This window comes from Lontra canadensis, unplaced genomic scaffold (genome assembly GCF_010015895.1).
Source record: "Lontra canadensis isolate GAN:19392208 unplaced genomic scaffold, GSC_riverotter_1.0 scaffold82, whole genome shotgun sequence".
Taxonomy (NCBI): Eukaryota; Metazoa; Chordata; class Mammalia; order Carnivora; family Mustelidae; genus Lontra; species Lontra canadensis.
The window spans coordinates 3925583-3940058 of NW_022631076.1; the positions used below are offsets into that span (position 1 = coordinate 3925583).

Here is a 14476-nt window from a genome sequence, read left to right on the forward strand (position 1 = left end):
GATGTGGACATTGGGGAAGGTATGTGCTATGGTGACTGCTGTGATATGTTAATAAAAAATTAAAAATTAAAAAAAAAGAAAAGAAAATACCTTTGTTAGAAGCCCTAGAATATAAACCATACCCGTATTCATTTCCTAGGATGGCTGTAATAAGGTACCACAGGCTAAGTGACTTACACATAGTAATTGGTTTCTTCCAGTTCTGGAGGCCAGAAGTCCAAGATCAAGGTGTGGGCAGGGTTGGGCTTTTCTGAGGCTGTAAGGAAGGTTCTGTTCCATGCTTTTCCTCCAACTTCTTTGACTTGCTTGCCATTTGGGATGTTCCTAGGCAGGCAGAAGCATCACTTTGATCTGTACCTTCAACTTTACATGGCATTCTTCTGCGTGCATCTGTGTCCAAATATTTATAAAACACCAGTCATGTTGGATTAGGGGACCCACTTCCTCCAGGATGGCTTTATCTTAACTAATTATATCTGTAATGATCCTGTTTCCTAAAAAGATCACGTTCTGAGATATGGGGGGGGTGTTTAGAACTTCAGCTTATGAATGGAGAGGGACCAAAATTCAACCCCGTTAACAGTGCCTTGTGTGTGTTTATTGTATAACGGATAAGCCATTCTTACGTCATTAAACAGAGGAGTACATTATCCTTGGTGCCCAAAGATGTGTTGGTTTTTCGCTCAGATTACAAATAATGTGTATGAATTGCTTTGTAAATCAGAAGCTATTCATTAGATGTTAGAATAATCAGTTGGGGATGTGGTTGCATTATTGATGTGTTACTGGAAAAGATTTGTTAGTCTTAAAATTCCAGAAGCAGATTTTCCTTTATAAGCTAGCTCTGTCTGCAGACTGTTTAAAATATTACCTGGTTCTTCTCTACTATTCAGACCACTTACCAGCAATAATTGTGGATAATGGATTCATATTTTATTTACATAATGGATTCATATTTTATTTACATATTAGGCAAACAGATACACATCACTTATTATATGCTGTGTTCTGTCTTAGGTGCTGGGAAAATGTTAACTCACAAGCAACCCCATGTTGTTTGTTATTTCTATCATTATTAATCATTAATCTTATCTGAATTTAACTGATAAGGGATCTGAGGCACAGAGAGGTTAAGAAACTTGCCCATGTCACACAGCTCCTGAGTGGCAGAGTCGGACCATGAAACAAGGCAGTCTGGCTCCAAACCTTCTCATTTGTAGAATGTTCTTTCTTCACAGAGAGTCTCATGGAGAAATTCAGTGTGTGAGAGAACAAAGCAGAACTGCTTTGGTTCAAGTTGAGATGGCAAAGCCCTGTCTGCTTCGCACCGCCCCTTCCTCTGGGGGTCCTGTTTGCAAAGCCCTGATCCAGGAAATAACACCTCTTGGCATGATGCCACTTATAAGCTGTCTTCAATCCACTCTAGCATAAAACAAATACAATTCTTTTCTCACTTTAATTAACTGATTGTGTTTTATTTTGAAAATTTTATCTGCCTAATCTGCTTCTGGCAGAAATGAAATGCTAAGATGGATTTTCCCCAGGATGGTAAAGCCATATGGCAATTTGGACTTTGCTGGCTTAAGTTCCCCTCGGGTTTCTTTATACAAATCAAGGACTGTGATCACAAAAATTTCCTGAATCAAAGAGAGAAATGGAATTTGATTTCGTTTGAATACAGTTGGGTATAAACTTTGCAACCAGATAGGCATAAACCGCCCCCTCTGTTACAGGCTGCGTGTCTTCTGTGGTTATTAATAATACAAAATAATAGAGTGACAGTATTAACCATTACTGTCCATTGAGTGCCTGCTGCAACCAAAGAACAAAAACAAAAACAAAAACCCTAAGTTTTACAATTCTAGATGTTTTATCCCTATTTTACAGATATGGGTAAGTTGAGGCTAAAATCTTACGTTAACTTGTTTAAGATGGCCAAACCAGTGAGTAGAAGAGATGCGATGTTTTGAGAAATACAAGTGATTAAGGAGCAGATTTTCTTGATATTAAGCATAAAAGGCACAGAAGAGAAAATGTTTAGGAAATATAACGTGGGTCCCCAGGTGATTTTCAAATTATGAAAGACTGTGAGAATGCATTCTGGAGGTGATTCATTCCTGTGCTGAAATGTCTCTTACCATTTGTTAATGTATATGGTGTGTAACATACTAAAAAGAAAAAAAAAAGCAAATCAATCAAATGGGCATGGGTGGGGTGGGTGGGGGGGATGGAACTGGAGAACCAAACAGAATTCAGACTAAATTGATTGTTTTCCTCGCCTCTTTTTACCCCCAGATTTTGCTCCCACTCTCTGCCACCCCCTAACCCAAGGGTCAGCAAACTTTTTCTGTAAAGGGCTAGATAGTAAAATATTTGAGACATAGCTTGCTACGTATTTTCTCTGCCGCAGCCTCTCAACTCTGCTGTTCCAAAGCAAAAGCGGCACAAACGGATGTAAATGAGTGGCTCTGGTTATTGTAGAGCCAACCTTCATGTAGGAGCATGAAATGTGAACTTCATGTAGTTTTCATGCAGTGTGTGTTTTGATTTTGGTTTTGTGGATGTGTGCACACGTTCATGCTGGACCATTAAAAATCGTTAGAAACATTGTTAGTTCACAGGCTGTGCACATAGGTGGGTAGCCAGATGGGGCTCCTGTGGTTTGCTGGACCACCACTCAAGCTTGACCGTCCCCCTCTGGTTTTCAGGCACATAGCTTCTTGTCTCTATGGGTGTTTCTTTTATTCGGGATTACATTTAAATGCTGTTTGGGACCAAGGACTTCATCCCTGAAGAGACTTCCTAGGACCAAGTAGCAGAGACACATGCAGGCACATTTTATAAAAGCAGACTTGCTGAATTGCAGCTGCCATGTTGACTGCAGGCAACACAAAGAGAAGCCATTGTGGCTGTCTAGAAGGATTTATAATAAAATGGAAAATTCTTGGCGTCCTCTGTCAATTTCATTGAAGATTAAAAGATAAATGCAGGACTTAGAGTTATCCCAGTAGCTATCTAGTTTTAAAGTGATGTTAGCAAATATGAAAATTCTTTGCATGTTTTACCAGCCCAGGTCATTGCTAAATTTTATTTATTTATTTATTTTTTCTCACTAGGGAAGCCAGCTTTAATGTGATACAAACACCCTTGAACTTGTCCTAAAGACAAAGGCTTAAGTTTCAGCTCTGTTAGTTTTGCGGTGACATTGGGTAAGTTACCACCCATGGGAGTCCTGGCTGGCTTCCTTATCAGTAAGATGAGACGGATAACCCTACCTCACAGGGCTTTTCATTTTATTTATTTTATTTTTTCATTTCTTTACTATTTGTTACAGAAATTTCAAACAGAGCCAAAATAGACAGGAGTCTTGTGAACCCTGCGTGCCCTTGTTCCGCTTCAATGATTCCCTGCATTTCACTAAAGTTCTTTCATCTTTATCCCACCGCATTTTTTTCTCTCTGCTAGAACATTCTATAGTAATTCCAAATGTAATATTTCACTGTGCATGACTAAGGGAGAAGCTCTTTCTAAAGAATATCGTGATTCTAATATCATACCCAGTGAAATTACAATAATTCTTTAACATCATTTGTTACCGAGTCAGATTTAAAGTTTCCCCAGCTGTCTCAACAATGTCTTTATATAACTGGCTTATTTGAATCAAGAGCCAAAGAAGTTTTCTCTCTTCCATTTGGTCATGTTTCTTAAGACCCTTCATTTATGGCAATTTTCCTTCTCTTCTTCCCATCTTTCTTCATGTCATTTGTGGAAGGAACTAGTTATTTGTCCCACAGATGTCACATAATTTGGAAGTGGCTAATTGCATCCTTCACCCTTGTAGAGTCCTTGAACATTTTCCTCTTGTTCAGATACTTAACCATCCTTGGATACAGAGGCTTGATGAGGTTCAAGTTCACTTCTTCTTCTTTTTTAAAGCAAACTTTGTAGGTGATGCTTTCTACTTGTAGTTGTACCACACCTAGAGGACAAAATGTCTGGGCGTCTCTTTCTACTTGTGTCAGCATTGATTAGTGAGGTTCCCCAGGTTAGTGCATTCTGCATCAACCTCTCACCTAGTGATTTTAGCCCTGGTTGATGACTATTGTTCAGATCCATTACCTCATAAGTGGTTGCAAAATGTACATCTTCCATCAATCCACTTGGATTTATTAGCAAGAATTCTTTAGAAAGAAGAATCAACTGTCTGGTCACCATGAAATATAATACACACAAGAAAGGCAAGACAAATGCTTGTTGGTGACCCCTCACTCCCTTTTTTGAGCTCATGTTCATATAATGGTGGCCTCTTTCCATTGAGTTGGATGATGATGGTTGCTGGTGGTGGTGGTTTTTCTCCTTCACTGTGACATCAGTAATTTCAAAAGCCTTTATATTTTTCAATCCTTCACAGTCATTTCTCTGTCAGGTTGGTTTTTGTGTCTTATCTTAGTAGTATTTGATCACTTTTTGCCTTCTGGCAGAACAAGATATCTCGAGCTTACCTTGTACATTTCTTGTCCTGGACCTAAATCACTCAAGAAGCCGTGGTTTCCTTTTAATAGAAAATGGTATACTGCGACCACAGTCTGGACACTGAGAGCATAACTTGCTTATATTTCTAAATTTTTGAGTTGCTGAACCTAGAATATGCATTTTTAAGGAAAGATGAATAATTATTTTCTACTCGTCATTTCAGTTTGAATTATAAGGTTTTTACAGAATATTTTTTGTTCTAACTGTAAGGACTTTTTCTTTATGTTCAGAATCTTGGTTCTTAATGATGTTAAGACAGTGGCTTTATTCTAGATCATGCATTTCTGTGGGTGCGTGCATGTGTATGCACGTACACATATGATAGTTTCGAAGTAGCCACATCACTCTTTCCATATTACTATAATACTAACAATATTATTAGTGAGTATAGTTTACGGTTGTTTTACAATTCTTTTTGTTCCTAGGGCATAGCACACCTGGGATAAGTAGTCCCTGGCATGTGTTTTAAAGTCACATTAAATAATTCAACTTGGTGTACAGATACAGTCATTTGTTTTATTTTTTATCTTGAAGAATTCCATTTTTTCTTTTTAATTTAATTTAATTTTATAATGAGGTAAAATAATTACATTGTTCAGTGTCAAAACTTAGATCACAGATTTTCCCCTTCTATCCACATGTCTCTTCTTTTAGAAATTACGATGCTATAGATCCTTTATAAATACTTTGCTGTACCATTTTTTTTAATTGAATAATGCATCCTAGAGAAGATATTTAACCAGTCATCTTTTTGTGGGTATTTTGTCTTTTCCCAACATTTTTCTATTACAAATAATTCTCCAGTAAGTGACCTTTATAGGATATTGAGAGTTAGATGAAGTGATATATATATATATATATTTGTTTATATATGTATATATGTGATGTGTACATATGATTTTGTTATAATATGTTGTTTTAGTTCCACAATCATTTATTAAGCACTTATGGTGTGCTGGAATATAAAGAGGAATAAAATGTGATCCCTGGCCTTGAGGTTTTACAGTCCAATATGATGTGGAATAAAAAACATTTTATGTGTTTCCTTCTCAGATAATTTGATTTTTATGCTTCTAATCAATGAATGCTCGTACTGTTTTTATATTAAATTATATCTTTATATATTTTATATTAATATTAACATATTAATATTATTAATAAATTATTAATTGTATTATATTATTGTATTATTTATATTATTCTTAATAAAATATTAATATGTGTTAATATTTTATATTAAATTAATTCCTTTATTTATGAACTATACAGCTGTCAATAATTTATAATATTTCTACTATTTTAATTGCAGTGCTAATACAGACTTCTTTTAGTTTATGAGCTTATTTTAGTTTATTTTAGTTCTTTTGGTTATCATATCATCAAAAAGAAGTTTTTTCTAACCCATTTATGTTTCCCCAGAGCCAGAATTCACAATGACAACGGTAACAAGGACCACAGAAGTCCCCCCAAGGGGTAAAAGAGAAGATAATTCTGCCTTGTATGAGTCCACATCAGCTCACGTTATTGAAGAAACTGAATATGTGAAAAAGGTATGCAGGTGCATGGGATCATATTAGTGTGATATGATTTTTTGAAATGCAATCTAATATGGATCCGTGGGCTTTGTTTCTCCCTCCATAGAACCTATGAGGTACATTTGGCAAAGGACAATCCCAATAGCTGAAATTTCAACACGTGTTTAGTAACTTCTCTTGAGGACACGAACCTTTGTTCCCCCACGTGGAGTAAACTTGAATAATGGGCGAGAAAGGTTCAGAACACCTGTCAGCACTTAATTTTCCCCACAACATTCACCACTGCACTTCCTACCATTTTATATCATTTCTCAGTTGTTTCATGAGTGTTGATACTGTGTTCCCAAGTAGATGTTTACGAGTCTCGCTGAGTTTCTGTCTCTCCTTAGCCACTTCGTTTTCACAGTTCTGGGTTGCTCTCCCCAGTGACCCATGGTGGCATGATACTTCATTAAAAATGTGAAATCTTATGAGAATCCAGGGATAATGGCTGACAAAAGTATATATTCTTAGGAACTGTTTCTTAGAACAGAGGGAAGCATTTGGACAGAGATAGTTGGTAACTTATTCTGATCAATTAATTCATCTTTTTGAGTGTTTTGCAATTCTAGAGGTCAGTAAGACATGGGGCTTATATTTCCTGCATAAATTTGTATCATCTCCTCTTAGCAATTATTCTATAGTAATTACTAAATAGTAATTATTCTCTAGTAATTACTAGCTAGTAATTATTCTCTAGTGATTACTAGCTAGTAATTATTTTGTAGTGATTACTAAATAGTAATTGTTTTATAGTAATTACTAAATAGTAAATTAGTACTAAATTACTACATAGGAAAAATAGAATTAAGTAGTATTAAATACTAATTACTAAGTGGTAATTATTTTCTAGTATAATATTCACTTAGGTTATATTTTGGGTTTGACTGAGAAAGAATTATAAAGACCAAATGTTCATTTTCTGCAATCTAAACGATATTAGCCCAAATCCAACTCGGGTTGATGGCAGTTATTTAAATCTGAGATCAGTATTTATGTATTACTTTCCAGATAAATCAGGTATACGATAGCTTATATAAAGAAAAAAAGTATTCGGCATTAAATGCCTTTGAAAAAAAATAAAATATTTTTTTCTTCTAGATCCGAGCTACTCTGGAAAAGATCCGAAACCAAGTTTTTAAAGATGAAGTAGGACATAAGCGTACAAATGACAAACTAGAAACAAAGGTAATAAATTGATCAAAATGTACCACTTTCTTCCTTCATTAAATAAACATAATACAGTATAAACCTTATTTTAATAACTTTTCTAAGATATAATTATTAAATTATCCTTTGAAGCTTTGAATGATGAATGTTAAATATTTTGTCAGTATCTAAAGATGTTAATGGGCATATGTATGAAATATTTAACCACAGATGTTATTAGTAGGCTCAGATTGGAATGAATAGACCCTACTTGAATATTTTATTTTAATTTTTTTTAAGATTTTATTTACTTATTTGAGAGAGAGAGAGAGATCACAGGTAGGCAGAGAGGCAGGCAGAGAGAGAGGGGGAAGCAGACTCCCTGCTGAGCAGAGAGCCCGACACAGGTCTCAATCCCAGGACCCTGAGATCAAGACCTGAGCCGAAGGCAGAGGCTTAACCCACTGAGCCACCCAGGTGACTCAAGACCCTACTTGAATATTTTCTTACTTATCTTACTTATTTTATCTAAAGTATCTAAAGTATTATCTTATCTAAAGCTTACTTATCTAAAGTATATGGGAAGTGTCAGCCTAGCCAGGATATATGGCAGTGAAGTTTCCCAAAGACGGATGGAGGTACAACCTTTTAGACTCATCTGGACACGGAGTTGAAGCTGTTAGGATTTTAGATCAATTGATCAGATTATTGATAAACTTAAATTTCTCTCTCCTCTTCAACTGGCCTTATATTCTTTAAATCAAGCAATCTACACATAGCCTTGTCTGGTTTATGCAGATTAGAGCTCATCTCAGCCAAGTGCACCTCATCAATGTCAATGTTGACCTCTATATAGTATGGCCACCGAGAATGCAGCACATAGGATATGAGGCATAAACATTGTTCCCTTTATCATCCTCAGCCTCCCAAACTGACACAACTAGCTCCAAATATTTTCTTATATTAAGTGCTCAGAAACTAGCAAAAAAAAAAGTTAATGTTTGTGAATGGTAAGAAAGATACAAAATTCCATTTTGGTTCTATTAAGTTATTAGACCTCTAAGTGGAGGTTTCTAATGAGTCCTGCATGTCTGATTCTGGGGTTGAAGGGTCTGGGCTCAAAGGTTCAGGCTATAGGGCAGAGATTTGGGGAATAAGGATAGCGTTTACAGTTCCAGAATTGGAGGAGATCACCAAACAAATGAGTGTCAGTAGAAATGACAGGGGCACCTGGGTGTCTCAGTCACTTGAGCATCTGTGACTCTTGGTTTTGGCTCAGGTCATCATCTTCTGGGTCCTAAGATCGAGACCCGCCTCCGCTCTGTGCTCAGTGGGGAGTCTGCTTGAGGATTCTCTCCCTCCGCCCCCCAGTTGATGCGCACAGGAGCACTCTCTCTCTCTCTCAAAAATAAATAAGTAAATCTTAAAAACCAAAAGAAAGGACAGAATATTTGAGCACTGAGTTCTGAGATACCCAACACTTAGGAGAAAGAAGAAGAATCACCACGCCAGGCTGCGGAAAGAAGCTAGTGAATTAGAAGGAAAACCAGGAGAGACTGGAGTCACTGAAGATGAGTGAAAAAGGGTTTCAGAAATGGGGGGAGGAGCGACGGTGTGCAATGGTGCCTGTGGGTCAAATAAGTTGAGGAGTGAACCTTGACCACTGCATACAACAACGGGGAGGTTGTTGGTGACCTTGATAGGAGGAGCTTCTTGGGAATAGAGATGAATTGTGCAGCTAGTGGGTCTGCCTTGGTCATCTCAAACCTCAGATGACTGGCAGACAAATAATAGCCTCCAAGTACCTGCCCCTTCCCCCACAATATCTGAACAACGTCCATGTGGGAATTTCGTCGTCATGATCTCGGGCTTTGCTGCTCTCCAGGTGTGGGCTGCAGTCCCTGCTACTTCAGGGAGGTCTTTAGAAATGCAGCATCTGGGAAAGAGTAGCCCAGAGCAGATACTGTTTGGGGGGCAGGTGAAATTTACTGGAAAAAATTGTATAATTGCTTCTGATTCTACTCTCTGGAGATAATCATTATTAACATTTGCTAGGATCTGGAGATAATCATTATTAACATTTACTAGGTACATCCTTCAGGGTTTTTTCCTATGCATGATTTTGCATATATGGCTATTTTTCTTTCTATAAAATGGTATTACTGGATATATTGTTTTATATCCTGCATATTTCATGTAGAATTATATTGTTCACATTTTCCCATGTCGACAAATATTCTTCCATGGCTTAAAAAAAAGAAAGAAAGAAAGAAAGAAAGAAAGAAAGAAAGAAAGGCAACATCTAGAGCCCCACCCCAGACCTCTTGAATCAGAATCTGTGTTTTCACCAGATCTATCACCAAATGACTCATAAGCATGTTAAAGTTCAACATGCACTCATCCGTGACCTTTGTAGCTATCTCTTGCTGCCAGCAACCTGCCTTCTACAAGTCTCTGCATCAAGCATTCTTTAACAAATTAAAAAACAAAATAACTTCTATATACAGAGAGGGAGAGTATATAGTAGGATCTAGAGTAGAGAAAATAAAACCCTGTTGGAATTATAGTGACTATATGATTTACATGCAGTATATTCTTTTTTTTTTTCTGTAAACGTAGTCCATTTTTTGTAATGAAAAGAATATTGGCTTTGTAAAACAAATTTGGATTCTAATTCTGGTTCTGGTAGTTATTTCAGGTATAACCTCAGGCTTGTTAGTGAAATACTCTCATCTTCAATTTTCTCCTCTTTATAAGGGGCATAGTGCCTTCTAGTGTTTTAAGTATTCAGACAAAGGGGTGTTTATCAAACATCTAAAAGATTATGTGGCACATGATAGATGCTTCCTAAAGAGAAGCTGTTATTTTTTAATTGTTTCACGTAGGGTATGTAGAATTGTGTAATTCCTTAGTCTGTCTCGAAATAATTTGGAAGAGCAGAAAGCATAAGACGGATACTCGAGTGGCTGTTTCATGAGCTCCCCACTTACTGCATAAACCTAGGCTCAGTACCTCACTTTTCATATCTGTAAAATGGATATAGTTGAATTAGATAATTTCAGATTTCCTTTCCACTGCCACGTGTCCTTGATTCCAGATGAGAATTATCTTATGCTCTAAGTGTATTTTCAGTGGGCTAGAGTTTATACTGAGTTTATACTGGCAATAACATTCAGTTCTGACATCTCTGGAAATTTTATATGGGGTGATTACAGTGCAGCATCATTGAATGTTGAATATTACATATGGTAACTATTAAGCCTGATTATATTAGTTTATAATACAATACAATCAAAATGTACTTATGTCTGCAATTTAAATAAAAAAGGAAAAAAATTGGTCCAGTAGATATTATTTATCTCCTAAAAAGGACTTAATGGTACATATAAATTATAGGAAATAGAATAGTATAAAATATGTACCACTACCTTTTTTTTTAAGATTTTATTTATTTATTTGACAGACAGAGATCATAAGTAGGCAGCAGAGAGGCAGGCAGAGAGAGAGAGGGGGAAGCAGTTTCCCTGCTGAGCAGAGAGCCCGATGTGGGGCTTGATCCCAGGACCCTGAGATCCTGGCTTTAACCCACTGAGCCACCAGGTGCCCCTACTTTTTTTTTTTTTTTATAATAATCTAATCAATTTTGAGCAAATACGGAGGAAGCTACTTCATCTAGAATTCCGCATTGATATTTGAAATTCAAAATACAGTATTTTCTTTGTGTTGAGCTGAATCTTTTTTGGTATATGTAATAGTGAGTGATAATTAATTGTTGTCAAATTTGTAGAGGAAAAGAATAGTCAGATTGAGGATTTTCGTGTTTTTCATTTCAGCACTGTCAAAACATTGAAAATGGCTCTGATTCTGAAATGGACCCCTCTTGTGGCCATTTAGATCTGCTCATGGAAAGGATGAAAGGAAAGGAAGAGCAGCTCTTAGAAATGAACAAAGAAAATGACATATTGAAAATCAAGGTATGGTTAACTGGAGAATTTTTTTTTTTTTTTAGATTTTATTTATTTTTTATTTTGGGAGAGAGTGAGGAGGGGCAAGAGGAAAGGGAGAGACACACTCTCAAGCAGATTCCTTGCTGAACGTGGAACCTGACGTGGGGCTCAACTTCACAACCCTGATACCACAACCTGAGCCAAAACCAGGATTTGGATGCTTAACTGACTGAGCCACCCAGTTGCCCCATTAGGAGAAATTTCTAATTTTGTATTTTTGAGCCAATAAGATAGTTTCATGGATGTGTAAAAGCAGACAGACTTCCTTATACATCCACAGATCCACACGGATGCTCATCCACATAGAGAAACATTTTCCATTTCATAAATTAAAATCTCACTGTTTTATTTTGGAGATGATGTTTACTATTGAAAAGATTTTACAAAAGTTCAGTGGATACAGTTTCAGTTGTACAAGATGAATCCATTCCAGAGATCTTTGTTGTGCCTACAGTTAATGCCATGTCTTACACTGAAAAATGTGTTAGGAGGGTCAGTTAACTGTTCTTACTAAATAATTTTAAGTCTTTCATGTTTAATTAATATTAATTAGAGCACTCAACGTCAAATGTCTCATCATTTTATTTAATTAATCTATTCTTGGATGCTTTATTTTTAGTTTGTTTGTTTGTTATGTAGGCAGTCCTGCAATGAATAGCTCTGTAGGTAAATCTTTGTGGCCATTCTTGATTATTTCTTTAGGTTAAGTCCTTTGAGAAATTCATGACACTTGCCCTTAATCTTCACATCTTGTCCCATGGCTAATTTAGGAAAATACATCTCTTAGTACTGTTGCGGATATCAATGATACAACGCAAATAAGTGTATAAGCTGAGAAGGCACTGTGCAGTCTTTGAAGGGTGCAGTTTATAAACGCAGGGCATTGACTTGGAGCTGTGGATTGGCCTGGCCAGTCACCATGCAAATCCTTCTGCACGACAGTTTTCCTAAATAGGACATTTCTCATTGTACATTTTCCTCTTACCAGATCATTTCTCTGCTCTATGGTCTAGGAGGGTGCAAATGGTACAGTTACAACCTGTTTTCTACCCCTTATCAAACTGTTCTGTCCTTAACCCATTTTTGCTGTAAATGTCAAAACATTCATGACCTCTCTTCCCAGCTGGAAGCCTCCAGACAAGCAGGAGCAGCAGCTCTGAGAAACATGGCCCACAGGTTATTTGAAATCTACCAGACACAGTCTGAAGAAGTTAGAAAGAACCATGAGGCTGGTAAACACTTACTGGAGGTAGGGAGCTAGCCCCATGTCAATGGGAAAACAAACACATGTAACCATTCTAGGAATACTAATATCTCATTAATTCTACATGGCTTCAGTGTTGTTGCAGCCCATTGGGTTTGTTTTGAAAGAAACCCAAAATTCAAAAGGGTAATTTCAATCAAGTGTGAATTATTAAATTTTTTTTTGGCTACTCAGCATTACAGAGCAAGAAAATATCTGTGTAAATTTAATAAAAGCAAGAGTTTGACAGTTGTTTTTCTGACCAAAGGTTAACAAACTTGAAAAGGAACAGCAATTGAAACAACATGTTGAAAATCTGAATCAAGTTGCTGAAAAGCTTGAAGAAAAACATAAGCAAATCACAGAGCTGGAGAACCTTGTAGAGAGGATGGAAAAGGTGAGCTCCTGGGGATATAAAGGAATTTCTTCTGGATAGGGTTAGGGAGAGAATGAAAGAAAGTAACACTAAAATAAAGATATATGTGTGTGTGTGTATATATATGTGTATACATATATATACATATATACATATATATGTATACACATATATATACACACACACACATATATATACATTTATAGTTATATCTATATATATTTATATATGTTATATGTATGTTATATATGTTATTTATATAGTATATAAATATAATTTACAAACTTATATAATTAAATATATTTGTATAATTATATATATATTTGTAAAGATTTTTAAAATTTATTTGACAGAGAGAGACACAGTGAGAGAGAGAACACAAGCAGGGGGAGTGGAAGAGGGAGAAGCAGACTCCCCACCAAGCAGGGAGCCCGATGTGGGGCTCGATACTAGGACCCTGGGATCATGACCTGAGCCAAAGGCAGACCCTTAACGACTGAGCCACCAAGAGCCCCATAATATATATATTTTAGAGAGAAATTATGTATGCTAAAGCGAGCAGTGGGAGGGGAGGGGTGGGGCAGAAGGAGAGGGAGAGGGAGAATCTCAAGCAGACCCTCTGCTGACTGTAGAGCCCAACAGGGTCTTGATTTCATGACCCTGAGATCATGATCTGAGCCAAGATCAAGAGCAGGATGCACAACCAATGAGCCACCCGGGCACCCCTAGAATAAGTGAGATGTTAATTGAAAGTAAGTATTCTTTGCAACTGCTGAGACTGCAGGAAGTACTCAATAATGTTAGTTCCTCCTCTGACACACTTAGAATGACCTGAACAGTCACTGGTTGACTGCTCTACAAATACTGCGGTCATATCATCCTCTGTCACTTTCTCTAGTGCATGTCTGCCTTAGAAAGGGGACGTGCATGAGGCTGCGAGTAGAAACAATGGGAACCATCACAAGCCCATCTACTACTAGTCATCATACAGTGGATCCCTGTAATCACAGCAGTCCTACGTATTAGGGTCAGGGATGTAGTCAAACACTGGCTGCCCGAGTTCACTTTAGGGTTGCGAATACCTATGGCGCATTAGAACAGATATAATTCACATTAAGAAAAGACATCCTGGGGGCGCCTGGGTGGCTCTGTGGGTTGGGCCTCTGCCTTCAGCTCAGGTCATGATCTCAGGGTCCTGGGATGGAGCCCCACATCGGGCTCCCTGCTCGGTGGGGAGCCTGCTTCCCCCTCTCTCTCTGCCTGCCTCTCTGCCTGCTTGTGATCTCTCTCTCTCTCTGTCAAATAAATACATATAATCTTAAAAGAAAAGAAAAGACCTCCTGTAGGAATTAGCACTTCCACAAGAGACAATTTAGAGAAGAGTTGGGACAGAGCAAAAAATTCTTAAAAACTTCATGCAGCGTGCCTTTGAGGGGCTGACACTCCAAATATATGCAAATGGTGAGCCCATCCATTAAATAACGCATCCGTTAGAATTTAGAATACAAACAAACCGAGGAATACTGGGGTTTTAGTGGCAAACTAATAGAAAACTGGGCTCTCTGAAACTGAATTTGGGGTAGATAAGAATATA

The 14476-nt window shown here is 37.2% G+C and overlaps 1 protein-coding gene across 1 annotated transcript in view; it reads left to right on the plus strand.

The window, feature by feature from the left end:
* Nucleotides 1–14476, plus strand: part of CCDC68 (coiled-coil domain containing 68) — a 49943-nt gene that overhangs the window by 9570 nt on the left and 25897 nt on the right. The window contains exons 2-6 of the mRNA XM_032882449.1: nt 5953–6083; nt 7209–7295; nt 11090–11230; nt 12387–12512; nt 12775–12903. Of these exons, the coding sequence (XP_032738340.1) occupies nt 5967–6083; nt 7209–7295; nt 11090–11230; nt 12387–12512; nt 12775–12903 (600 nt within the window). The 5' untranslated portion in view covers nt 5953–5966. The remainder of the gene's footprint in view (nt 1–5952; nt 6084–7208; nt 7296–11089; nt 11231–12386; nt 12513–12774; nt 12904–14476) is intronic.